Source organism: Engraulis encrasicolus, chromosome 3 (genome assembly GCF_034702125.1).
Source record: "Engraulis encrasicolus isolate BLACKSEA-1 chromosome 3, IST_EnEncr_1.0, whole genome shotgun sequence".
NCBI classification, from domain to species: Eukaryota; Metazoa; Chordata; class Actinopteri; order Clupeiformes; family Engraulidae; genus Engraulis; species Engraulis encrasicolus.
Window position 1 is genome coordinate 40,383,097 of NC_085859.1, and position 24,796 is coordinate 40,407,892.

The window sequence follows — 24,796 nt, forward strand, 5'->3', positions numbered from 1 at the left end:
TCGCCGTTGACCCCTCAGACATCGCCGCCAGCGCAGCAGCCGATGAGCCTTCAGACATCGCCGCCAGCGCAGCAGCCGATGACCCCTCTGACATCGCCGCCGCCGATGAGCCCTCAGACATCGCCGCCGCCGATGAGCCCTCAGACATCGCCGCCAGCGCAGCAGCCGATGAGCCTTCAGACATCGCAGCCGCCGATGAGCCTTCAGACATCGCCGCCAGCGCAGCAGCCGATGAGCCTTCAGACACCGTCGCCAGCGCAGCAGACGATGAGCCTTCAGACATCGCAGCCGCCGATGAACCTCCAGACATTGCCGCCAGCGCAGCCACCAATGAACCTCCAGACATCGCCAACGATGAGCCTCCAGCCATCGCCGACGATGAGCCTCCAGCCATCGCCGACGATGAGCCTCCAGACATCGCCGCAGCCGCCGACGATGACCCTTCAGACCTCGACGCAGCCGCCGCCGATGAGCCTTCAGACATCGCCGCCAGCGCAGCCGCCGATGAGCATTCGGACATCGCCGCAGCCGACGACGATGAGCCTTCAGACATCGCCGCAGCCGTCGACGATGAGCCTTCAGACATCGCCGCAGCCGACGACGATGAGCCTTCAGACATCGCCGCAGCCGCCGACGATGACCCTTCAGACCTCGACGCAGCCGCCGACGATGATCCTTCAGACCTCGACGCAGCCGCCGACGATGACCTCAAAGACACCGCCGCTGCCGAACACTCTGATTCCCCTGTCGCCGCTGCCCCCACAGCTGATGAGATCATCGACAGCATCATCGCAGATGACCTCACTGACATCACAGACGTTGTGAAGGACAACGCCGTATGTGTGGCGCCGGCAGCAGAAGGGCAGACACAACCACCGCTCGCAACAGGGGCCAGTCACTGTTACCGATATGAGCATTGGCATAAGAAACAGTGGGTGGCAGCAAGGCGTGCAGGTGATCTCTCTCAGTGGATGAACGTGGATGGAATTCTTCAGAAAAACTTTGACCTGGAGCTGAAGCAACCCACTTTCAAGATGGACAGCGCAGCTGTCCTGAAATCCTTTCACCGTCGAAAGAAAAGAAAGAAAAAGAAAAAAGAACATCAAAAGTATGTGGCAAACAATGTCGCACTCATTCAGAACCTCTCCAGTGAACATCGGTGGAGGTGGCTCAATAGCCCCCTCTTCCTTCCACCAGGTGGAGAATGGCCAGGTATGCCACAACACCGCAGCCACATCCCTCCTGCTGACCCAGAGCGGTTGCCTGCCATCACTGCGGGCTTGGTCAACAGAGCTACTGCTACCCCAGCGTCCAGCTATCCAGGTGATCCGACAGCGTGGTTCTGGCAGACTCGGCGTCACCTACAAAGGCCGGGCCCCTCTTGGAGTGACCCTGCCTGGGCCCAGGTGCCTGACCCTGGCCGGTCCCAATGATCCAGTGTGAAGCATGTTGGTGCAAACCAATGTGCTGCCAAGATCCGTCAGCATGTTCTACATGCTTCTTGAAGGTGATGAAGCACCTTCTCATTGCACGCTTTCATTACTGACAAACCCAAACATTCCTGTGCGTGCTCACACACCAGCCCATACACTTGCACTCATGGACTTCACAATTCAGCACCACATATACAGTCACTACTGCACATACATGAACTTTGCCACATTGCACCACATGTACATTGGACTTCGATTTTTGGAACTTTTCAAGCTTTTTGAATTTGTTTTTTCACTCAAGAGACTTTACTGGCGCACAAAAAAAAACATAAAAAAGAGAGATCATCATCTCCACAAAAAAAAGAAAAAAAAGGGGAAAAACATTTAAAAAAAAAAACAAAAAAACAATCCACCCCCCAAAACCCCCCTAAAAAAAAAAACCAAACCAAAAAAAAAAAAAAACAGAAAGGGGAACCAAAAAAATCCTTGCAAGAATGTAAATATGTAAATGTACACTGTAAATATTGTGATTTTGACATTTGATGCATAGCAATGTAGAACATGGTAATTTTAGTTAATTCTTTTCACTCCTTAGTACTTTTGACTTTTGGTACAGCATATGGACTGCTGAGTTATTTAGGAATGTTAGGAGATGTATGACCTTCTACTTAATATTTGATGGCTCCTTTTGATAATTTAGTTAGTAATTGCCCTGCCTAAACAGTGACAATTAGGGGCCAGTGTGTAGGAGCCATATTCATGATTTTTGTGACTTTTGTCTTATTTTCTGTTTACCTGTAAAAGAAGACTTTTAGTTAGTTAAATACTTACCTGATGTTCGTTTATGTTTTATATACTTACCTTTTATGTTTGTAATCATCTTGTGTTTTCATATTTAATTCTTACTTACTTACCTGGACCTGAACACACTCCGTCTCGCCTACACACCTGTGAAGTGATTAGGCACTGTGAACCACTCCCTCCGACGGTGGTGCGAGTCACAGATTTGAATTAATTGGTACACTCACAGGTGCCTGGCAGACAGAGTGTGGGTCAGGATACAGTTTTCGACCGCATAGACTCCGATATCAAGGCTTTATCGCTTATTTTCTTTGTTTGTTTAATGAAATGGAAAGTCAACCGGACTGTAGACAATAAAATGGAACAACATCTCAAGTTTATGTCACTCTCCGTGCGTGCTTAATCAGGAATGCGCGTCTGAAACGCCATACTCTGTCTCACGTGGCCAAGGAAAAAGTTTGGTAGGAAAATTGGCCCTTACAGCCCCCTTTCCCTCTCCTCTGCTCTTTCCCTCTCCTCTGTCAATTTTCTTCCTACCTCTACTCTTATATATTTTCTTCTCCTCTCCCCTCTTCACATCTCCTTTCCTCTCCTCCCCTCTGCTTTCCTCTCTTCTCCCTTCCTCTCCTCTTCTCTGCTGTCCTCTCCACTAGAACTACCCTTCTCTATTCACATCTATTTTCCCTCTCCTCTGCTGTCCACTCTTCTCCGCTCCTCTCCCAACATCTCCTGTCCTCTCCACTCTCCTCAGGTCTCCTCTTTTCCTTCGCTGTCTTCTCTTCTTCCCACCTCTGCTCACATCTATTTTCCCTCCTCTCTTTTCCTTACCTCTCTTTTTATCGTCTGTCCTCACATCTCTTTTCCTCTCCTCTTTTCTCCTCACATCCATTTTCCTCTCCTCTCCTCCGCTTTCCTCTCTCCTCCTCCCCTCACATTGTATAATCTCAACTCCTCTCTTCACAACTCTTCTCTTCTCCTCTCCACTAATCATCTCACAACTCTTTTACCCTCCTCCTCCTCCCCTCTCCTCTCCTCTCCACCCCCTCCACTACCATCCCCTCTCTTCTCCCCTCTCCATTCCTCTTCTCCACTCTCCTCTTCTTCTCTCCTCTCCTCTCCTCTCCTCTCCACTACTCTCTTCTCCCCTCTCCATTCCTCTTCTCCACTCTCCTTTTCTTCTCTCCTCTCCTCTCCTCTCCACTACTCTCTTCTCCCCTCTCCGTTCCTCTCCTCCACTCTCCCCTGGAGTTTTATCCATCCTGCCGCTGCTGATGTGATGGGAAAAGATAGCTGTCCCCTCATCTGCAGCTCTCCTCTCTCCCCCCTCATCCGCAGCTCTCCTCTCTCCCCCCGACTGCTCTCTCCCAGCCTCAGACTCGGTTTAGAGCAGCCTCTGATAATATCGACCATGGAAGCCGACAGGGGGGAACATACAAAAGGGGTCACTTGTCCCGGGCCCATGGAGAGAGAGGATGCATGTATTTAGAGGAGGCCCCTTTCAGACAGGGCTGGACTGGCCATCTGGCAAAGCGGGCATTTCCCGGTGGGCCCCGCACCCTTTTGGGCCCCTATTTTCTGACATGTAAAAAAAAAAGTTTTACATTCCTCAAAATAGGGGCCCAAAAGGGTGCAGGGCCCACTGATGAGTCACTTCTGTGCCGCTAATTATGAGGGGCCTTTTTTTGGCCTTGAAGCCAAAAGTGCCCAGTCCAGCCCTGCTTTCAGATGAAGTTATCCAGCCTTTGTCCAGGGCCTGGCCAAAGCTGTCAGCGGCCAATATCCACACTCGCTCCTTAGCCACCCTCATACAACACACACACTGAGCAGAGTGCTCAACAGCATCCACACACACTCACTTATTCAGCCATACACACATGGCACAGCACACACACACACACACACACACACACACACACACACACACACACACACACACACACACACACACACACACACACACACACACACACTAAAAGCAAGGTCCACTTTAGAACAGGAATCTGGCAATTATGTCCATTTTATAAGTGGTGAACTGTTGCCACTGTGTTCACTGCCATTGTCAAGAGTGCTGATGTATCCGGCTGCGGTGCGCAGAAAGTGGTGTATTTTAGCCGCTACACAATTGCAGTTTATGTAAGGGTTAACGTTCGGCGAGAAGGTCGCTACCGTGGAATAGCAGCACGACAGAGAGAATCTTTAGACCCCGACGCGGAGCGGAGGACATTTCTTTAGGCCTATTTAATGTTAAGTTTATTATCGTTTTTCATGTCAAAAGATTGTTGCTGCGCAAAACAAAACAGTGCTGTTGTGGAACACCGCTAGGCAACAGCTAGGTAGCCAGGACAACAGGTGTTGTCTATCACAGCAGCTGATTAGAGTCTTGTTGAAAAGTCGCTTAAGCAGTGAAAAGTCTTGTTGCCATTGACAGCGGTCTGATATAGACCAACCCGTCCGTTATCGAAAAATAACAGACATGCGAACGTTGGGGAGCCCCATTGAAATGAATGGAGCATTCGACCGATGACGTCACACCATATAATAAATGATGTAATAACGTGTTATCTGTGATATGGTGGTGCATGACAAGTAATGTGGGATGCAAGTAATATGACCATATGCAAGACGTTTAATGACAAATGCTCAAAGGCAAGTCTCCATGGTGAATGCTTGATTTCTGAGATATGTCAGAATGTATAAAGGGTAATATGACCAAACCATAACAAGAAAGCCTTTTCAACAATGGAATGAATGCATGTGTTCAATCTTTTGAAGGTGTGCTCAACTACTGTGAAATGTGTCTGTGGTTTATTTTACAGATACAGTATAATAAAACCAACACTGAGGTGACAATAAGACCAAATCATAATAAGAAAGGCTTTTTCAACAACTGTGAAATGAATGTATTTTGTTAAATGGTGTCGAATCTGTGAATCTGCACTCAACTACTGTGAAATGATGGAATGAATGTGTCAGTGTTTTCTTTTTCAGATATAATAAAACCAACACTCTGTGACAATAAGGGGTGATTGTTCATGATATTACTGACGTCATAGTAAGTAACGCTGGTAATTATATTATACATCTTGCAGAGTTAGACACCAATGTGCACATATAGCTGAAAATAACACACATGTTCAACAAGTCTTCAAAAAATCATCACGGGTACAAACATTAGTACTGAAAAGCCTGGCATGAATTGAATGGTATATGCTGTGGTAAAATTGGACATTTTCAAGGACGCTTTTAATTCGTGTGTAGGATGAAAGAAGGAAAAAGTTGAAATGGTAAGCTGCTTTGTTTCTATGTTTTGTACCTCATCAAATCACTCAATTCATAGCCAATGGAATCTGATGAATTGTTATTACTGTCCTTGCAAAGCATGTTAGAATTTCGACTGCTGTGACGCATCAAAAGCTCTGCTGACCTTTATGGGGTACCTAAGTCTCCGCCCTTTCCGGGCAGCTCACGGGACTGAGAAAGTAAACATCTTTGACTGGGCTGTAATATAATGGATTGATCAAACTTATTTTCCGATCCACCCCACATTCCCCCCTAGATCACACATTTGCTGTACCTCAGAATTAATGATAGTCAATGGTGTGATTGTCGACTTCACTTGTCAAGCTATTTGTTATACATGCAAAATGTGTAATTATTTGGACTACACAACAGCAGTCGCGTGTCTGATGTGCAGCCACTTCAGCCGCGGTGCAGCCCATGGGTAATGGCACTGAAAATCCGCCTGTAGTCACGATTCTATACAGAAGGGGATGAGGAGCAGACAACAGTCTTAACGTAATGGTCTGAATGTCTCGTAAGGTTAGCTGCTCAATAAACTGTACAGCAGAACATGCGAAGAAAAATCTAATACATCAGACAATCATGTGTATAAACCTCCTTATACTGACATTCAAATGCAGAACATGACCAAAGAAAAAAAAGAGAGGCTACTTATGCTCAGACTTCAAATAAAATCGGATAGGAAATCTATCGCTTTCTGCTGACTGCAAGCAGTAGGTTAAAAACTCACGGTCATAAATTATCATGGACAAAAAAAGTTGCTTGTTTCCACCCTTTTTAGACTCACAGCTGGATTGGCCATAAGGCATACAGGGCATTTGCCCGGTGGACAGCTGATGATTTTGGCCTGGTCCTGCCCTCAATGTAGCGGTATCACTCATGCCGCTAGAGCAGACCAGTCTTAGTCAGATTTTAATATTAGTTTTGCCTATTGTGTTCAAAATAGCCCCTGATAGGTGACATAGGATTACGGTAAATGTCTCTCTCAATGTCTGGCGGACCGGTCTTGGCTGAAAATGCCTGGTCTGATTTTTTGGCCCAGTCCAGCCCTTGTTAGACTCAACGTGTTAATCAATCTTGGCCACACGTGTCAATTAGGAATAGTTGCTGATGGTTGTCTTTTGGAGGGAGTTTGCAATGAGAGAGCTGCTCAGTGAGCTCTGTCATGATGAATTTGTAAACTGCAGACGGAAGGAGTTTTTTTATTGTTATTTGGAAGGTCTGAGACTGAGAAATATTGTTTGAAGGATCATTGCGCTTCTGGTAATAGCCTGATGACATATGGCTCACAGAACACAACACAAGAGGGAGAAAAATGAAGAGCGGCACACAGGACTCCAGATGAGACACGCTAAACTTTTCTCACTCTCTAATTCAGTGGTTCTCAACCTTTTTTGAAGAAACGCCCCCTTGGTCTCATCACAAGCCTCCCAACACCCCTTTGACATCCTCATAAGACTGACAACTCCCCCCCTTAGTATTAAAACAATTAAATGGACTAACGCCCCCAAATGGCAACTAAGCACTGCCCCCTCTCAGCTGAATCCTTCTCAACGGCCCCCTAGAGCTCCCCAACAACCCCTAGGTGGCTGTACCGCCCCCCGATAAGAAACACTACTCTAATTCAAAAGTCATGCAGGGAAAAATATCAACACCAAGGCCAGACAAAATAAGGAAACAAGACCACTGTAGGTCTACAAGATCAACTACTTTGGTTACGATCTGTTTAGTTTTGTGATCATGTTGATTATGTGATGGTGTTTCATTATATAAATAAAAAAAACATGGCATATTGCCATTCTGTGCTGTATAATAGTTCTTTTTTTGGGAAACTTGTGGTGAGGCGTGCGATTCACTTTCACAGACAGTGGATGCCAGTTTTTTTTAAGGGAAGCTGTAGCTGCCTGTTTGTTTGGTGCAGGCAGCACTCCTCTACAGTGGAGGAGCAGCGATGAAGGGGCCCTGCCACACAACTGACACAAAGGAAGAAAGGAAGACACTCGGCTGGAAACTAGAAGCTCATTAAGACATCGCCGGCCAGCGCTCCGTCTCCTGTTTAATTTGTCCACTTTGATGGTGATCAGTGGTCATCCGGGGGTGGGGGGGTGGATGAGGGGGGTGGGGTGGGATGGATGAGGGGGTGGTGGTGGTAAGGGGCAGGGAAGCCGACAAGGGATGACAAAGGGGTCAGTTGTCCCGGGTCCAGGGAAAGAGGGGGCCCAAAATGTAGTCCACATTTACATCGTATGTATTGGTTGGGGAGCCCTTTCAGATGATTTTGTACTGGGCCCAGCAAAAGCTGTCAGTGGCCCTAGTAAGGGGGGATTGATTTTAGATAAGGTGTCCTCATGTGGCGGCGGGGAGTTGAGTGAGAGCGAGCCATTAGTGTGGACATCATTTGCAGGGAAAAACATCGGGGAGGCTGTTCTGAGATCAGTGGCGTAGTGAGAGGTCGCGGCGGAGGCCATGGCTTAATAATTAAGTGACTACCGGCTAGCCTACAATTGATTGTGCTGCTGGTTTATTTTGTTGGGTCTTGCTTGTCTCGTGTTGACTGGTTAATGAATTGCAAAGCAAGTAATTTTTTCTCCTCTATTCAGAATGACAGAAAGTTCACTGGCTATGGCATGCTTTTCTGGAAAATGTGTTAATGGCAGACGTGGCATATTCAAATTCTTTAATTTCTGACTTATACACATAGGACATACCCAGTGCATTCATGTTTTCCTCATGAATACTCACAAGTTCACTCAGTTTCTCAAACGGTAGCATACATTCATTTACCTAAGTCATTGAATTATGACAGTTGGTTTCAATAATGTAAAATAATGTACATGGAACAATACACTATGTCCACTGTGTCTCCACTTTGTCATGGTGGGCTGTCATCATACGCTTCTGCAATGAGCTTATAAGGAAAATATGGATCTCAAATATGAGTGGGCATAACACTTAATTGTCTATTTAAAGGGGCATTCCACTGGTGGAGACATGAATATGTATTGAAAGTGGGTCATATATGTAGTAGAATAGTAGCATAAGTTTCTAATTTGGTACCTTCTTGACCGAGAAAAGGCAGAAAATAACTTTTTAGTGCTTGTGGATTTGTGACAACAATCCCCATAATGCATTGCAATGCTCAAATTCCACAGGCCACACCCAGGTAGCTCTGCCAGTGACTTCGGGTCCGTTCGAAACAGGGAAGGCAGCTGTCCTTACAGTGAGCTAACTGGACAGAGTCATGAAGTGTGGATTGAAACGAAAAATTGCTTTATTTCCTCCCTTGGCAGTTGACTGCATTTGTGGGCATAACGGGGATATTTGAGGGCAGCATCAGATGCTGACTTCGCTGCCTTGGTACCCAAAATGCTGTGCGCCCACCTCCCTCTCAACCGGAAACCTGAAAAACAAACATTTTTTTTTTTATTTTTTTTTCAAGTCAAGTAGGTTTTATTGTCAATTTCTTTACATGCACTGGTCATACAAAGAATTTGAAATTACATTTCTTGCTTTCCCATACAGACATAGACTAATCTAGGTAAGGACATAGACAGTATAGACATAGACAGTACTTATACACGGACTTAAGACAGTATGGACATAGACAGTGCTCATACAGACATTTAAAGTGCAAGACTGGACAACAGAAGACTTGTAGAGGACATACATTAAGAGGTAATTGTTGTGCTTTTGTGCTTTTCCTAAAAAGTCCTTTATAGCGTTCTGACATAGTAATAGTAGCATTTTGAAGAAAAATAAATATTAAAAAGGTCTGTCAAGTACACCAGCAGCAGTAAGTGTGTGTGTGTGTGTGTGTGTGTGTGTGTGTGTGTGTGTGTGTGTGTGTGTGTGTGTGTTTAGTGCAGGTAGAAGGTGCGGTGTGTGTGTGTGTGTGTGTGTGTGTGTGTGTGTGTGTGTGTGTGTGTGTGTGTGTGTGTGTTGTGTGTGTGTGTGTGTGTGTGTGCGCATGTTTTGAGTTAGTGCAGGTTGAAAGTTCAGTCACAACAAACATGGCTACTACCCAAGCTATACCTTATCATACTCTTTATTCTGACACTTATGTATGTAGATATTGAAAATCGAATGGATAAATCTACATTGTAGTATCTAAATATGCTGTCGCTAGATCTATTTATTGCCTATTCACCGTTCAAATAACATGCGTAAGCTAAGCGCTAACGTGATGAACGTAACTCCCGCCATAGAATCGCCGTAACATCAAATGCGTAAGGCAGCGCACTCGTTAGTACCATTCGTAACGGCTGCCTCATCAGCTAACCTCACCTACTGATCAGTGACCTGTTTATGTAGGAGGAGAGTCATCGAGTCACTGCCTTCCGTTTCGAATCGACCCTTCCTGGAGCCTCAATGCCAGTGATTTCAAAAGCACTGGCACACTGATCTGATAGGTCTCTTAGCGCATTAGGTGCAACCCCCTATGGACGGGGTTGAAAGGGTGGGGAAAAGGCTTGTAGTCTCAACAAAAATCCACCTCTCTTGCAGTTCCTCCTACAATGATGTTACATGACTACATCATTGTAGGAGGAAGTGTTAAGAGGTGAATACGGATTTCTCCTGTCTCAGGGGGAATTGAGAGAGTGTTGCATGACCATTCAAAAGTATGACTGGGTGTCTAGCAATGGAAAGCCTAATGCACATGGGTGGAGTGTCCCTCAAGCAATTGTCCTTTTCATTCTTTCAGAGTTAAAGAGTTTGTCATAAATACTCATCAGCTGAAAAGAGTGACTACATGGTTAAATATTTCACAGCCTCTGAATAGCACAACAACACCTTATCTTTTACTTTTTATTTTCTGTAGACTTTTGATTGAAATGGACATTTTTTTGTCCTCTCCTACCTGACGTATGTTTTTTTTTTCTCCAGAATAAATAACACTGCATCCTTTGACATGTTGACTGTTTAAATTAAGCAAAACCTGACACAATTGGACAGTTTCACTGAATTCCTGTTTCATCCTCTGACAGGAAGAAAGGCTGGTTTCTATGGTGATTTGCAGGAAGGAGTAGACAGCCTGCATGGCTGGTGACAGGGATAATCTTTATTTTATCTCTCTACCTCGAAGGAAGCCAGGCAGGGAAGGGAGAATGCACTTGCGCTCATAGAAGATCTAATTATTTTGAGATTGACTACTTGTTTTTTATACATGACGATTCAGCAGCAGCTGAAAATGTGGAACCTCTGTAACCTCCTCTCAATTACTTGTTTGGTGAATGTTAATAAATAAATGGATGGCAATTTCGATTGTTGCTACAATATGGCTGTCTCGCTGAGCAAAGTTGAAAAATATTTCACATCAAGTTATTGACGGTACTTAGTAAAAAAAAAACATTTTTTTTCCCTAACAAAATTATACTGATGTGTTGAATGCAAACAAATCACTGCAGTTGGCATGCTAAGTAGGCTAACATTGAGTGCAATGGTTCATCGGCACAAGTGTTCTCTCATAACACTTTTCAGTTCACTTCAGTTTACTTTATTAGTACCCGTAGGTAAACTGGTTTTGCAGTATAAAAGAAAGAGGGGTGTTCTTACATACACAGTATAGGGAACGAGACACATGACACATCCAAAACACTAGAGTAGATATTGGCTATACACAAAAATAAATAATACAGGGACAGTGCTGACATATAGACATGATAAAACATACTGTATATACACAAGATGTGGAGATGCACTGGAGTGACAAATAGTCACCACCGCAAAAAGGTAAACGAGGGAAAATCAGCTCAAAGTGAACTCAGCATGGAAATGTTCCTTCTCCAGTTGCAGTCTTCTACACGGCAAGGACAGTTCTGTCAGCCAAGGTGCCATTGCCCTCAGATGAGCTGCAGCACGAAGACACTGGGCCTATACTGTAAGCTCCTTCTGGAGTTTTAGAGCTTTGTGCTACTTACTGATTTGAGGTATCAACGCGTCCTCATCACAGTTAATTGTTTTTTTTTTTGTGAGAGATTATTGACTTAATTATTTAATACGTGACAAACCATATACCACGAACCGTAAATAGCGTTTTTTAGCAGGCGGAATTAAGATGGAACGGAAATCTAACCACTATATTAAACAAACGCATCAAGGGAGTTTTTATTTTCATTTACATGAAAGATGTGTTTACTTATTTGCTTGAGGATCTAATGCCTCTAATGCATCTTATTATAATCCAACCCTGAACAACACTTTAAAGTAGAACTATACGTACTTGTTGTGACAGGGTTTGTCATCCATGCTTGTGAAATGTGAGAATGCCACTTACTTCAAACGTCGTCTCCCAAGACATGAAAATAGCATGTACACACTTGATTTGCTATTTCACAAGTCATATAAGGAGTTCCATAAGGCAACAGATCTTTACACCTGTGAGAACGTGTGAGTCGAAGCCTATTTATATCAATGAGGATAGCACATGCTATCATAACAAGGGGTAATGATCAAAACAGTAAAATTGTATAAGACCAATTATGGCATGTTATATCAAAGAGTTTTTGTTTAGACTTTATTGGACACCGACGTCATACGTATTACACAACAGTGTCATAATAGTGTCAAAATAGTGTCCTAACACATTCATAGATGAGTCATAGAACGTATCATGTCCATGTCAAAAACATTTTATGGTCATGAGAAGTTGACATTGTTAGCTGTCCTTACCATAACCGAATTTCACTTAATTTTTACAAACTCGTAAAATGATAATGACATTGACATAGTGTATCTGATACATGCATGACTGCGATATGACACTGTTATGTCATGCGTTTGATGCTAGCGTTAAGTTAAGTGTTAGGGCCTCCTCACACTGGTTCCGATAGCACTGCGGAGCATTACGGTTCTGACAATTTCGGCTATCACCGCACACTGGCGCCGACATGCTATAACAAGGAATGGCCAATTTCATCACAGCAGAGCATGGCTATTTAGTGGGTGGCTCAGACAAAAATAGAGCTCTCCTGTAATCGGTAGCCTACATCATGCACACAATTGGTGTGTTCCATTATTCGCCCTCTGTACTGTGTACTTTGCAGTGAAGTACCCTCTCCACCCTCTGCGATTCACGAGGCGAGTACATTCCGATTCCCGTTTTGTCAGATACGCTTAACGGAAATGACGGTTGGTCGCGTGTGTCATCAGAGTTTACCAACCGCCGGCCCTACCGTGGCTGATATGGTAGGGCACACATTTACCACTCGGCCGAGCCGGGTTCGATTCCTGGTCCGGGTCCTTTGCCGGTCCTTCCCCATCTCTCTCTCTCCCAGCTCACTTCCTGTCTCTCCTTCACTATCCTGTCTAACAAAAACCAATAAAGGCTGAAGAGCCCCAAAAAAATACTTAAAAAGAGAGTTTACCAAGCGCTAATATGCAATTCATCACGGAAGGCACTGTTCATTATGCTGACACTTTTTAAAGTCACCCCTGCCTCTAATACACATGCCGATTGTCTTTGGAATCAAAACTATGCTGTTATTACAGAGATTCAGCTGTTTGACAGATCTGACACTCAACTACGTAACAAACATGGCGGCCGTTGAGTGCAAAAAGTGTACAGTAACTCCACACTTCAAACAATGGCCGTTTTGAGGGCGTCATCCGGGTAATTTACAGTACACTTTACCGCCGCGATTAGAAATGGAACACCCTGCGTACTCAAACACAGTGCGGAAAGTAGCCTACGAGTATTGGAACACACCAATTGGCACCGGTGTGCGAGGTTCTATTGAAAACAGTGCAATCGAACTTTGGCAGAACAGTGCTCTGCTCTTACTGAGTTTTTGGTAGCCATAACAAAGATGAAGCATATCACCAAGACCATCATCCTTGAACGTATAGCTCATGGAATGTCTTGCTGAAATCTGCCAGATTTTGGTTTGTGAAACCCATTATAACCATGCAAGTTAACATGCAGGGATTAGCCCTGAAGAAGGTCACACACGACCGAAACGTGTTGGCTTGATGTCCATATCTCAGTAAAGGACTTTTAGCGGACTTCAAAGTGCCTCGGACCCTCTCTTTTCACCTCTAGGTTTCACCATGCTTTTATTACCTTTTTTTCTCATGTGGTATCACCAACAAATAGAGTATACCACAGCGAAAAGACAGATTACCATAAAAACTATTTTGACATTACATTGCCAACACATGCTATTGATTCATCATGTTCCCCAAAGACTAAAGGCTGCATGCAGAGCCTTTAATGAGTACGATGTCTTGATTTGAATGTTACTTATTTAGAGCATTTATTTGAAACTCTTCTACACTTAATGGGTTGTTAAATTCTGGTTATTTTTCTTGGAGGGCGAGAAGCCAATTAAAGAGATACTGCCAGAACATGAGAAATGATAATTAAACTGATTTTCTATTGCTGAATCTATTGGACTTAAGATTCCCTTGAAGCTTCAACACACGCAAGATGACGTAGATGACATTATGGTATTTCCAGCTGTTGTTTTGACTGTTTTATTCTTCTTGAGAACTTGAAATGAATTGTGTTTTCAAATCATTTTTGCATCCAATTTTGTTTAACAGGCACATTAATATCCGCGACCTCCAAACAAGCCACCTCCTTTCGGCTGTGCATTGTGTAGACACCACTTTCAATCCGATGCATATGCTTAATACTCGCTCCATGGCACAATCAAACACTTTTTTTGCAATTGCATTGCGGAACACGTCCTGTATCGACATTTGGCTTAATTCAAGGGTACTTAAAGCCCATCTTTATTCAAAGCACACTGATGAGCCACCCACTTATCATTAAGCGTGCCATGTTGTTACACATTAAGTTTGGTGTTAGTGGCTGAAATATGCATAATTAATCAGCAGCACATAGTAAAAAAAAACATTCTGATATAGTTCAACACTTAGAGAGTATACTCTGGGAAAGAATACACCCTAGAAGATGTTCAATCGACTCTCTTAGTGTTGACTTGACACCTTGATTTTTTTTACTGTGCATTCGCAGGCTCCACAGACTGCCTGCCTGTATTGCTGCATAATGTTTCCGAAAATGAGATTGTGATCCCCAATGCCTCAGCTCAGCAGAGGGAACTTTCCCACTGTTTGCAGCAGACTACACTTTGACGGCTTTTTGTCTGGTAGGAGAGGAATAAATAGACTCTGAACCTGCCAAGCGGTGACACCAGGGCCACTGACAGGTTTGGCTGGGCCCGGGACAAAGACATTTGAAAGGGCCCCAATACCGAATACATACAATGTAATAAGAATCCAATTTTGGGCCCCCTCTCTCCCTTTGAGCCCGGGACATGTGAGCCCTTTGTCCCCCCCCCTGTCAACTTCCCTGGGTAACACTCTCTGTCTTCAAGTTCTCCAGAGGTTGCTGCTTTTGCTCCTTCAGGTTTTTGCTCCCCTTTTTAATTTCATACCTCAACCTAAATTAAATTCTGTTTGAACTCTCTGTCACACTTGACTGTGACACTATAGGAGATGTCAGTTACCTTTGGAAATATCAGAACCTACTGCTTAAAAATAAAATAAAAAATCCAACACTTTTGTAACAAAAAGAGAGAGAGGGCTGGAGGGCTGCGTTGAAGTGACTTCTTGCCCTGATGAACGCCCTGTAGCTGGCCGAAACATGTTGGCATTGGCAGTAATTTGAATTCTTTAAGTTCCAACATGAACTAGCATTTATATTAAAGCAGTTTTATTTCAGAAGGGTGCCTTGGCATCCTTCCCCTTCTTGCATCTCCAGTGGGCTTATTGTGGTGATAAAGAAGGGGCTCTGTAATCTCACCCCACTGTGCAAAACACAGTTTTGGTTATTATTATATGAATCATAGAGAAGCAGGCAGGGCAGGGGTGCTGCTGTTTATTTCCAAATGCGCTCCTCTTCCTCCTCCTCCTCGCCCTCTTCCTCTTCCTCCTCCTCCTCTTCCTCCTCCCCATGTACCTGTCCATCAACTCTGAGGCAGCATTTTTTGGCACGCTGTCCGTGCACACTAACAGCTGGGCTGTGGCTGTAAGTGATAAGTGTGTCTTTTGACCGTGCTGGCTGCGGTGCCTGAGGGGGGGAGCAGTTTGGCCCTTCAGGGGGCATGGATGGTGGGGGGTGGTGGGTGACTTGGCTCGGGTTTGGCAGAGGCAGCGGGTAGTGTGGTTGGGGGTAGGCAGGTGGTGCATGGATGTGGACAGGGCTGCTGACAGCTTTGGCTGGGCCCAGGATAAAGTCATCTGAAAGTGCCCCCCCCCCCCCCCCCCAATCCAATACACACAATGTAATGACAACCCAATTCTGGGCCTCCTCTGTCCCTGGACCTGGGACAACTGTCTCCTTTGTACACCCCCTGTTGGCTACCCTGGATGTGGATGTGTGTCAGGCAGGCTGGAGCGTTCACCACCTGCTCCTGTCCAGCTACTGCCCTTTGTCATGCAGATGCAGCGACCACCAACTCAGGGATTTATGTGAAGAGAGGGAGAGAGAGAGCGGCAGAGAGAGAGAGAGGGGGGGAGAGAGAGAGGGGGTGAGAGAGGGGGACAGAGAGGGAGAGAGAGGGGGTGAGAGAGGGAGAGAGAGGGGGACAAAGAGAGGGAGAGGGGGGGGATGAGAGGGAAAGAGAGGGGGACAGAGAGGGTGAGAGAGGGGGTGAGAGAGGGGGACAGAGAGGGTGGGGGGGACTCTGTACTTTGTTTCCACAAGTGCTCCATCACACACGCACAGGCATGCAAGTGAGCACATGCGCGCATGCACACACATGCACACAAGTGTCTGTATATGTCCACTTTTCACACCCTTTCACACCCTCACATGTGAAATCACTCACACACAAAACATCTTGAGCCTTTTTTGCGGTCCCACACCAAAGTTAAAGTGACGGAGAGAAGGAGATGAGAGATGTTGGTGAGTGTAAGAGTGCAGAAGATGGAAGGAGAGAATAGAAGAGGAGGAGAGATGAAAGGAGAGAATAGGAGAGGAGGGGAGAGGATATGAGTGACACGAGTAAGAGGTGAAGAGTAAGAGGGACAGAGAGAATAGAGGAGGGGAAGGGAGGGAAGGAGAGAGAGAGAGAGAGAAAGAGAAAGAGACAGAGAGAGCAATGAGACAGAAGAGGATGCCGGAGACACTTGTCTGTTCAAACTGAGAAGACAGAAAAGGAAGGGAGGGAGGGAGGGAGAGGTTAGAATAGAAGGGACGAGGAGGGGAGGAAGGGAGGGAGGGAGAGGTTAGAATAGGAGTGGAGAGGCAGGGGAGGGAAGAGGAGGGAGGGGAGGCAGTCGCCTCCCTGAATGGGGAGGGCGCACAGCCGACCTCCTCGCGAGCAAATATAAAGGCAGCTGCGTGGCGAGGCTCTGCCGCCACTCTCTCTCAGTAGCAGCAGCATGCTCACCACAGACGGGAGAGGAAGCCGCCACGCGCTGCCTCATACTCACACACAGACTACACAGGACGCGGACACGGAGACGGACACACACACCCAGCAGCCGAAATCTCCGGGACAAAAGGAGTGAGGTGGGAGCGGACGCCACACACCAAGAGAGGACACCACAAAGAAGCTTTGGAAAGAAAGGAAGAGGAGATGAACTGAAGAAGAAATAAAGAGGAGGATAGAGGAAAAAAGGAAGAGAAAGAGAGCGGGAGTGAAAGGTGAGAAGACAACAAGCAAACAGCAACAGTGTCTGTCCTAGAACGTCACTGTCCTGCTTTTTTTTTTGCTCGGACACAAATATCTCCTGTCCTTGCCATTTCTTTCTCTCCTAACTCGCACACACACTCATACACTTATCCAGCCTTGCGCGCGCTATTGGCTGCCGTGCCTGTTTCAGAACTTGGACAGCTCCCGGGGCACATGTGCTTTCCCTCTCTGTGGACGTATGAATCGGGAGCATTGCACACAGTAGAGTAGAGACAGCAAGTGAGAGGCAGAGACAGAGAGGCAGATAGACACAAGTAGAAAGAGAAAGAGCGGTCAAAAGAAAGGAAGGACTTTGAAGAAAACATTTCTCTCTCTACCCTTTTGACCTCCCGTTCCAGATCGGTTTTTTTTCACTCCGGAAACCCAGGCAGTGTCACCTATTATCACCAGCAGCAGAAGTACTGTTGGCAATAGAAGTCTGAGTGAGTTCTATTGTGATTCCTCTATCAAGCTCCCCACTGAAGACCTCCACAGTGACCACCACCACGTCCCCTTCCTCACCCCTACCCTCCCCTCCACCCCTGCCCTTCCGGTCCTGTCCAACCCCATCCTGCACCCCCGCTGGCAGTAGAGGAGGAGAAGGAGCAGGAGGAGGAGGAGGAGGTGCCATGGCCAGCAGCAGTGTGAGGGAACAGGGGAGGCTGCTCTTCCAGAAGTTCTGGGAAGGGACCTTCAGGGCCGTCGCCATGCCCAGACCCGAGAGCATCATCATGGCCAGCATCACCGCCGGGAGGAGTCCAAAAAAGTGAGTTTTGTTATATACTTTTTAAATTATTACTTAAATTGTTTTCATTCAACACTCAGCTTTAAAGTGGAGGTCTGAACAGATCTAGTGTTTGCTGTGTTGCCTGTGCGTATCTGCGGCCATTTGACGCTACTGAGTACATGGGTACTTTTAGTGACAGCTTGAGTGTTCCGTCCACATATTCACATTTCAATATTCAATTGTTTTCATTCAGCATGCAACGGTACACCTAAATTCTGCTGTGGCATGCATATCACGACGGACATTCGGTGTTCCTAACCACATGGGATAATTTTAGTGGCAAATTCTGGCGTTCACATATATAACATCAATATTGTTTTTTTATGATTTGCATTCATCCCTTCTCTTAAAGTGGAGCGCTGTTCATAATTAGTATGTTGATGCTATGTGCGTGCTATCTGTGTAGCTGCGGCTTATTCAATATCACTGTCCACATGGGTTCATTTTGGTGACAGCTTGGGTGGTGCACCCACATCATGTAAGGAATACATCAAACACTACAACAGCAACACAATGATAATGACCCAAAGATATCTGCCCGGGTACCCAAGGTCTGGAGTAAAGTTTCTTTCTTTTTTCTTTTTGTTATTTTTGTGGTCTGTTAAGACTTTATTATGGACAGGACAGTATGAGAGGTAGACAGGAAGCTAATGGGGAGAGAGATGGGGAGGGGTCGGCAAAGGGCAAAGGACCCAGGCCGGGAACCGAACCCGGGTCAGCCGCACGGCAGGCAAGCGCCCCACCGGACGGCCACGGCTGGACCTGGAGTAATGTTTCACATGGTTCTTCCCAGGGGACCTAAACTGCCGGGCCGGTGTACGGGAAGCCACTGAGGGAGAGGGAGAGGGAGTCCCCTCTATTGGGGATGATTGGGGAAAAGATATCCAAGTAGCAGTTATTTTTCCTCTTCAGTTTTTTAAATATGCTATTCTCACATGTTCCATATAGCTTTGCTGCCACTGATATTTTGGTTATACTATACACATAGTTAATACGTTACACACCTTATACGCAGGTACCTTCACTTCACATAAGGAACATCTGCTCATCAGAGAAACATCAAAGCTTTAAATGGGAATGGTGCTAATCTGTTTTGCTGTTACTGAATATCAACATCTGTTTGAACTGGATGTAATGTAATGATGAAATGTAAGGCTGAACGTGTATGGTGATGAGATAACTGTGCTGTAAATCTGAGGTCAGATTATGGAGAAATATTGACGTCATTTCCAATATCTTGGACTGAATAAGGAAGACAATGACACTTGATTATATTTCGCCTGCTGAAAACATTTTAACTTGTGAAGACATCCCAATCGCTTTTTTGGGAACCGTCTCTGCTGTCCGTGAATGCTTGCCATAGGAAATCTTGAAGGGCTATACAAACCCTTGTGACTTCCATGTGTGTTACAATGCCTAGTAGTACATGGCATACTCAGGGAAGCCGACAGGGGGGACAAAGGGGACAGAAGGGGCCCAGAATTGGGTTGTCATTATATTGTATATATTGGATGGGGGGGGCCCTTTTGGATGACTTTGTCCTGGGCCCTGCCAAAGTTGTCAGCGTCCCTGGGCATACTGTTGGATGCATGTTGCCCTAAGTGCCACGAGTATAGTGCTTGTGTGTCTTTAAAAATAGGCAGATGTCAGTGGTGGAAGTGTTAGGAAGAGCCATTCTCCACTGGAGTCTAGCAGGCTTAGACACCTGGGACCCAAGGTCATATCTGGCACCGTACCGTAAGTTCTGAAAGCAATCTCCTTCCTCCCAGGGGCCAGCTTGACTACCCATCTCTCTGTGTGCTCTGTTCAGGCAGGGCCGGTTCTAGTCAATTTGGTGCCCTAGGCGAGCACCCGTCTGGTGGAATTAGAAATTGGCATCTGTTAACGTAGCGTCATACATCTGATCAAGCACAGCTGATCCACTACCTACACATGTAGGCTACTGATTGAGCATTAATAATAATTGTCAATTATAAAGCTTAATGCTTTATTTCGCTTAATGTTCTAATTCTGTGGGACTTGGCGCCCCCAAGACATTTGGCGCCCTAGGCGACCGTCTGGTCTGCCTATGCTTGTCCTATGCCTGTGTTCAGGGGCTGTGGAGTAGGGCTGTGCAGTGCCGTGCAGTGCTGCAACTGCGCCGTTTTCTCACAGCTCTTGTATGGGGAAAAGGTTACAGGGGTGTCAACAGCTTCTAGCAATGGCACAGGCGAAAAGATAAAGAGGGGGTGGAGTGCAAGATGGAGGTGGGTATACTAGGCATAGAATGAAAATCAGCACTTGAGAGAGGTGATTCACACATCTCTACTGTCATCTACCACCACCTCCGTAGTGTGTGGTTATTGGCCACTCTGTCTCTTAACCTCCTGACAAAAGTGCCTTTTCTGAATGTACCCAAGAAAAATATCATGCGTATAACGACTTGATGGCTAGCCATCCTGTCAACTCCACCTCACCACTGATGCCTCGCCTTGCTGGCTTGCACATACAGTGCAAATGATCATGGGTAGGCAGACAGACATAACAGTTGAAGGAATGGTTTAAAGCGCGCACATCCAAAAAGCGTCTGACATGGGAGCAGAATGTCCGGCGTTGGCCCAGTCTACTACACTGCCCTAAAAAGGCAAAGTGCAGTAACTCCAGATTTTGTCAAAAATTGGATTTAGACTGAACATGGTCTTCATAACACCTCTTTCATCTTGTGACAAAACGTTATGGTCCACATAGTGTCCCCTTTTGAGATAATGTCATGTCAAATTTCTAGTAACTACTGGCCAGGCTGTGCCCTCCTAGTGATGCAATAAAGTTGATGATAATCAGGCTAGTGACTACAATACCTAACCAAATATCAAGGATCATTTGAAGGCATTTTTCTCAGTTTCTGTGTTGATGTAGTTACTGTACTTTGCTTTTGTAGGGCAGTACAGAGTAAGTGTTGCAGTGTGGATATTATCCCTTGGAGCAGTGTTTCTCAACCCTTTATATCTTGCCTGTCCTCCAAGCATTTCTTTGTCATATCGTGAGTACCCCCACTATATCCATAAAGCTTTTTGAATCTTTGAATCTTTTGAATCTTTGAATCTCTTCTTTCACTACCCTCCATACATATCCTATTATTCATTTTCCCCACGTACCCCCTGCAGTGTGCCCACATAATGGTACGTGTATCCCTGGTGGGGGAACACTGTCTTAGACATGTCAAATTTAACTCTCCTTTTGTTGGTTCTGCTTTCTACACAGTGAATGGTGCAGTGTGAACCCAACTGAAATTGAACACTCCCCTAGTTGGCCCTACTCTCCAAGTGTTGATTAACACTGCACAGATTACTACTCAGGCTGGGAAACACAACAGGGGCCCGAAAGCATGTTGCGTTACACATAAACACACCATGACTGCACGTTACGTTAAGACAAAATCACACTGCGAGTGACCCAAAAGCACGTTACCGTACACATTAACACACCTCGAGTGACCTCAGCACATTACACATTACATGTAGTAATAACATTGTAGTGTACATGCCCCTCAAGTGACCCAAAAGCATGTTTCGTTATAAATACACCTGAGGTGACTTCAGCATGTTACATTATTACACATGAACACTTCAGAGTGGCTTCAGAGTGGCTTCAGCGCTGTCGCATCCTGTCATCGTTGTTATGATGACCATTACTTCACTACGCCTGCTCCTTAGGCAACGAATAACAAGACTGTCCCAGCGCCCCTGGCATGAAGAGAAAAACCCATGTCCCCAGCCCCAACCCCAGCCCCATGCTTATTTTCAAAACAAGAAAATAAGGCAAGGGGCCCCAGCCAAATATGATTTCTTTCTTTTCTAATGCGCCTTGATTTCACTTTCGCTTTCTTTCTCTCTGTGTGTATCTGTGTGTGTGTGTGTGTGTGTGTGTGTGTGTGTGTGTGTGTGTGTGTGTGTGTGTGTGTGTGTGTGTGTGTGTGTGTGTCTGTGTCTGTGTCTGTGTCTGTGTGTGTATGTGTGTCTGTGTCTGTGTGTGTATGTGTGTCTGTGTGTGTGTCTGTGTCTGTGTGTGTGTGTGTGTGTGCGTGCGTGTATCTGTGTGTGTGTGTGTGTGTGTGTGTGTGTGTGTGTGTGTGTGTGTGTGTGTGTGTGTGTGTGTCACAGTGAGTCAGTGCGTATATACAGCATTTCAGGATTAGTGTGAGGCACCGCCAAATGAGACTAATAATGAATCTAGTCATTATCTCGGCTGTGTTCCTGTCTTGTTTCCGAGCGTGACGCTCGCCACAAGCACAATAATGAAATTGACAGCTCTGCCGCTATCCGCAAAACAGCAGTGCGATGCCTTCTCATCCAATCCGAGTAGCAGCATAGCAGCAGGCATCCACATTTTCCACCATTCGTGCTCTTGTGTGATGCATAGTTTTATTTTCTCCATTTTGTTGAGGTTTTTTTTCCCCTTCCGTTGCCACCAGTATTTGCGAGGTGGTCCGTGACTGCATGACAACAAGACATGCTTTTCAAGCTGTCGCCTGCCTTCCTGCCTCCTTCCTTTCTTCCTACTTTCCTTCCTTCCTTACTTCCTTCCTTCCAGCCCTGTTGTGTTGTGTGGTGGGGTGTGGTGTGGTGTGATGTGCGGTGCGGTGCGGTGTTGTGTTGTGTTGTGTTGTGTTGTGTTGTGTTGTGTTGTGTTGTGTTGTGTGGTGTGGTGTGGTGTGGTGCAGTGTTGTGTTGTGTTGTGTTGTGTGTTTGTGGTGTTGTGCGGTGTGATGTTGTGTTGTATTGTGTTGTGCTGTGCTGTGCTGTGCTGTGCTGTGTTGTGCTGTGCGGTGCGGTGGTGTGTTGTGTTGTGGTGTTGTGCTGTGTGGTGTGATGGCATGCATGGTGTTGTGTTGCGTTGCGTTGCGTTGCGTTGCGTTGTGTTGTGTTGTGTTGTGTTGTGTTGTGTTGTGTTGTGTGTTTGTGGTGTTGCTCGGTGGTGTGATGGCATGCATGGTGTTGTGTTGCGTTGCGTTGTGTTGTGTGTTTGTGGTGTTGCTCGGTGGTGTGCCGGCATGCGTGTGGAGACGGTAGTGTTGTGTGTTGTGGTGTTGTGCGGTGTGGTGTGGTGTGATGGCATGCGTGTGGAGACGGTAGTGTTGTGTTGTGTTGTGTTGTGTGTTGTGGTGTTGTGCGGTGTGGTGTGATGGCATGCGTGTGGAGACGGTAGTGTTGTGTTGTGTGTTGTGGTGTTGTGCGGTGTGGTGTGATGGCATGCGTGTGGAGACGGTAGTGTTGTGTTGTGTGTGTGTTGTGTTGTGTGTTGGGTGTTGTGTTGTGTGTTGTGTTGTGTGTTGTGGTGTTGTGCGGTGTGGTGTGATGGCATGCGTGTGGAGACGGTATTCATGAGCCAGGCCCTGGGCCCTGCGGGGACGGACTCCGCTGATTGCCGGTCGGGAGGAGAGAAAAGCGATATAAGCGGAGAGCGCAGCGCACAGCACGGCAACTAGGGGCGAGAGATGAAATAAATGTCACTAATTCCGCCACTGAGGCTACTCGTTCGCGCTGGCTTCACACATTTCCATGCACCCCCAGAGTCTTCCATTCTCTTCACGTCCTCTCTCTCTCTCTCTCTCTCTCTCTCTCTCTCTCTCTCTCTCTCTCTCTCTCTCTCGCTCTCTCTTTCTGCTCATGGCAAAAAAAACATTGCAAAGAAGATGAGGAGGAAACAATATGAGACAATTTCAAAACATTACAGAGTGTCGGTGTGCCTTGAGTGTGTGGATGACAATTTATGGGGATTATGGGCGCTGAACTTTATGATACCAGCTAAGGCTCAGCAGTTGGTTTTTCCTTCTCGAGTTTTGAGTCTCTCTCTATACCCTGTTGCTCTAGTATTGCTTTTTAAATGTCACGTGTCGTGCCAGTTTACTTTGTGAAGACTTTCAACCGAACAGCATTCCATCTGTAGTCACAGGATGCACAGGGCATTTTGTGGTGTTCCACATAAAATATAAAATGCTTGTATGTGGTGCTTTTGGAGTTAGGATCTTATTTATTGTTTAAAAGGGACAGGTGTACAAGTGAAACATTATCCTTGTGTTTATCGAGGTGAGATGCCAAAACCAGATTGCAGCAGTACATGCTATTTTCCTCCTGTAGCCCCATTGTTCAGGTAGACGTTATCTACCACATAGATAAAAGAAATAATGACATTGTACAGGCACATCACCATCTGTCAGCAGAACAGCCTGTTGCAGTTTAGACCAGCAGAGTAGAAGGGGATCAGACTCAGTCCGTTACTCTCGAGGTGTAAAATGAACACTTCAGAATTTCCTACGTGGGCTCGAAGAGACTTATTGGAGGAGGTCAGCTCACCACCCTCCACTGCATCCTTCACTGTGATTCAGCGCCATCCTTCACAGCGTCCATCCCTCATCCTATATAGGATATAGTAGCTTAAGCTGTGGCTCAACATCCACCCACACCCAGGGGTGGATCTAGCCATTTTGGGGCCCTAGGCAGCATATAAACATGGGGCCTTCAGAAGTCATTATATAGACATACAATTCTGTGTTTTGGTGCTATTTTAGTGGTTTGTCTCATACACATCTTTGATTACTTTACATAAGTGACATAGTATTAAGATCAAGCCTATTTTTTTGTGTGTGTTCACCGCGACTGTTGTGACAGTTGGGGCCCCTATGGAGGACAGATTTGGGTCCGGGCCCTAGGCAATTGCCTTGGTTTGCCCTAATGTAAAGTCTTCCTCTGCCCACACCAACTCAGCAGAGTGGCTTGCGGGGTCAGAGTGCTGTGTCAGCCTCCTGCTCTTCAGCCCTGATTATTGTCCCAGTGCTTTATTTCTGGCCTTTGTCA

At 45.9% G+C, this 24,796-nt stretch overlaps 1 protein-coding gene across 1 annotated transcript in view; it reads left to right on the plus strand.

Annotated features, from left to right (window-relative positions):
- Nucleotides 1–16,883: 16,883 nt before the first annotated feature.
- The window catches only part of srrm4 (serine/arginine repetitive matrix 4), a 119,479-nt gene continuing 111,566 nt past the window's right edge, over nucleotides 16,884–24,796 (plus strand). Inside the window, exons 1-2 of the mRNA XM_063193950.1 lie at nucleotides 16,884–17,008; nucleotides 17,649–17,942. Of these exons, the coding sequence (XP_063050020.1) occupies nucleotides 16,884–17,008; nucleotides 17,649–17,942 (419 nt within the window). The remainder of the gene's footprint in view (nucleotides 17,009–17,648; nucleotides 17,943–24,796) is intronic.